Source organism: Microtus ochrogaster, unplaced genomic scaffold, assembly GCF_000317375.1.
Source record: "Microtus ochrogaster isolate Prairie Vole_2 unplaced genomic scaffold, MicOch1.0 UNK18, whole genome shotgun sequence".
NCBI lineage: Eukaryota > Metazoa > Chordata > Mammalia > Rodentia > Cricetidae > Microtus > Microtus ochrogaster.
In genome coordinates this window covers 3,458,363-3,460,994 of record NW_004949116.1, presented here as the reverse complement: position 1 = coordinate 3,460,994, position 2,632 = coordinate 3,458,363, and the positions used below count along the sequence as shown (strand labels likewise).

Sequence of the window (2,632 nt, the reverse complement as noted above, 5' to 3'; positions counted from 1 at the left end):
CCTGCCTCTGCCTCCCGAGTGCTGGGATTAAAGGCGTGCGCCACCACCGCCCGGCGACGAGTGTGTTTTCTGTACATGCTCTCTATGCAGGGGATAGAGAGTTTCTCTTTGGGGGGGGTGTTGTGTTGTGTCATTTTTGACTACAATTTTTCTTTATGGTTTAGTTTTAGTCATGTGTATATGTGCTTCTTTGTGAGTGCATGAAATGTATGTAGGTGGCCTGGGAGGCCAGGGCCCTCTTGTCTTCTGGAGGTGGACTCTGATTCATCGGACCGGGGAAGGTGGCGCTGTATTCTGCAAGCCAACTGTTTTCTCCCAAGTTGTATAGCAAGGAGCCAGAGACAACACGACTGTTGTTTTGTTTGCCAGGCACTGCGGGAGAGGAAGCGGTGTGTCACTGCGCACTGGCTCAACACAGTCCTGAAGAAGAAGAAACTGGTGCCACCCCATCGAGCCCTGCATTTCCCTGTGGCGTTCCCACCTGGGGGCAAGCCCTGTTCACATCATGTGAGGCTCATCCTCTTTCCTGCTTGGCTTTCCACAGTTCTGTCCCAGACTCTGCTTGCCATGACCACTGTAGCAGTGGCCCAAGACACACATGATTGTACCTCATCAGTGTTTCAAATCCTAGGATGTGTCAGCTACTGTTGGGCAGAACTTGGTCAGCACTTGTGGGTACTTGCAGCCAAGGATCCAGAGTCTGGATGAGTGAGGAAAATAAAGACCCGCTCTGTGTGTGCTCAGCACAGTAACCTAAAATTATCTGAGTAGCGCTGCTCAGAAGCCAGCAATACTACCCTGTGAATGTAGCTCTTCCTCTCTTCTTGCCACAAGGATGTTGTATGCTTCATGTTCTGTCAGTGAAGTTATTCTTATGATGCTCTCAGAAATGGTAGTGCCAGATACATCCCCAAATGCCACAGGAGCATGAGAATGTAGAATCAGAGCCACTTTATATTCATATCTCATTTGCTCTTTTCTCACCAGATTATTTCTGTGACCGGATTTGTTGACAATGACAGAGATGACCTGAAGTTAATGGCGTACCTGGCAGGTGCCAAGTACACAGGGTACCTGTGCCGTAGCAACACGGTCCTCATCTGTAAAGAGTAAGCTGGGCTTGGAAGCCGTGCTGATCCTGTTTGCCCAAAGGAAAGGGATGTGGAGATAGTTGGGTGCTTTGCTTTGTCTGGGGAAGGTATGGCCTCTTGTAAACCAGGCTGATCTTAAACTTATGGCAATCCTTCTGCCTCCAACTCCAAGTACTGGGATCTTAGGCATGCGTTACTATGCCTGGCAGCGGTGGTTTCTTAATACATTGTACTTTGTGTGAATTTCAAGAGTAGCAGTCCATGAAAGAACTGACACAAAGGCCTTTGAGTGCTGGTCTCCCCAGCTCACTGTTAGCCTACTTTCACTCAGGGGTGCCTTTATTCTTTCATGGGGTCTCTAAGTAGCTGGCTGTCCTGGCATTCACTGTGTATATCAGGCTGGTCTTGAACTCACAGAGATCTGTCTGCCTCTGCATCACTAGAGCTAGGATTAAAGGTGTGTGTACCACCATGCCTGGTCTGTCAGTCCTTCTTAATAAACAGTCGTTGTCTCTTTAAAGAGGCATCACTGTGTATGGTCCTGTCAGCAGAGACATCTATAAAAGGCTTCACTTGGTGACTAGATAGAATGATAGAGCATGAGTTGATAAATTTAGATGCCAGGAATAGGGTTAAAGTCAGAGACTGACCCCTCTGGAGACTGGGCTTAACTGCTCTTGGCCTCCAGTTTGGATTGCTGGCAGTTTTGTGGAAACATGCCTGCCACTTAATAGTTTTTTGTTTTTTTAATTAAGTTTTGTTGAAAACAGACAAAAATTCATGATAAGATGACACTAACATTGAATAACTATGATTTCTCACAAAAAAGACCAAGTGGTTTGAAGTACGAGAAGGCCAAAGAGTGGAGGATCCCGTGTGTGAATGCGCAGTGGCTGGGGGACATTCTGCTGGGAAACTTCGAGGCCCTGCGGCAGGTGCAGTTCAGCCGCTACACCGCCTTCAACCTGCCGGACCCCTTTGCGCCCACTCCACACTTGGTCTTAAGTCTTTTAGGTTAGTGATGGGCCCCGTGCTGTCACTTGTGTGATAGCCTCCAGAGCTGTTTGCACCGCCTGTTTGGTTTAGTCCCCTCCGCACATCTCTGCTTCTCCCCTGGTGTGGCTCTTGGGTTTGTGTCTGAGAGGCGTTTAGAGCTGGGAACACACTCCGTTTTCTTCTCAGGCCGTGCTTCCTTCGTCACTGTCAAACTAGGAGGACGTGTTATCACTCCCTGATGGTACCCTGCCTTGTGTGGCCAGCCCTCAGAGGAAGACTGTCCCATGAAAGATGGGGGCATTAGATACAGCACACACAGCTGTCTTTTCTCTTTCTTTTTAAAGAGCTTTTATGCTCTTTAAAATTCATGTCTGTGTAACACAGCACTGGGTTTTAATTCTGACCTTGAGAATTGAACATTATTCAGATTGTGTTCTGACCTCCTGAGAAGCCCAGTTTTATTTAGAAGATTTTCATCCTGTGAAGGATTTTCTTTTTTTTTTTTTTTTTTTTGGTTTTTTGAGACAGGGTTTCTCTGTAGCTTT

General features: G+C 47.3%; 1 protein-coding gene across 1 annotated transcript in view; it reads left to right on the top strand.

Moving 5' to 3' along the window:
- Positions 1 to 2,632, top strand: part of Paxip1 (PAX interacting protein 1) — a 48,079-nt gene that overhangs the window by 32,038 nt on the left and 13,409 nt on the right. The window contains exons 10-12 of the mRNA XM_005367452.3: positions 370 to 507; positions 988 to 1,109; positions 1,921 to 2,105. Coding sequence (XP_005367509.1) covers positions 370 to 507; positions 988 to 1,109; positions 1,921 to 2,105 — 445 coding nt within the window. The remainder of the gene's footprint in view (positions 1 to 369; positions 508 to 987; positions 1,110 to 1,920; positions 2,106 to 2,632) is intronic.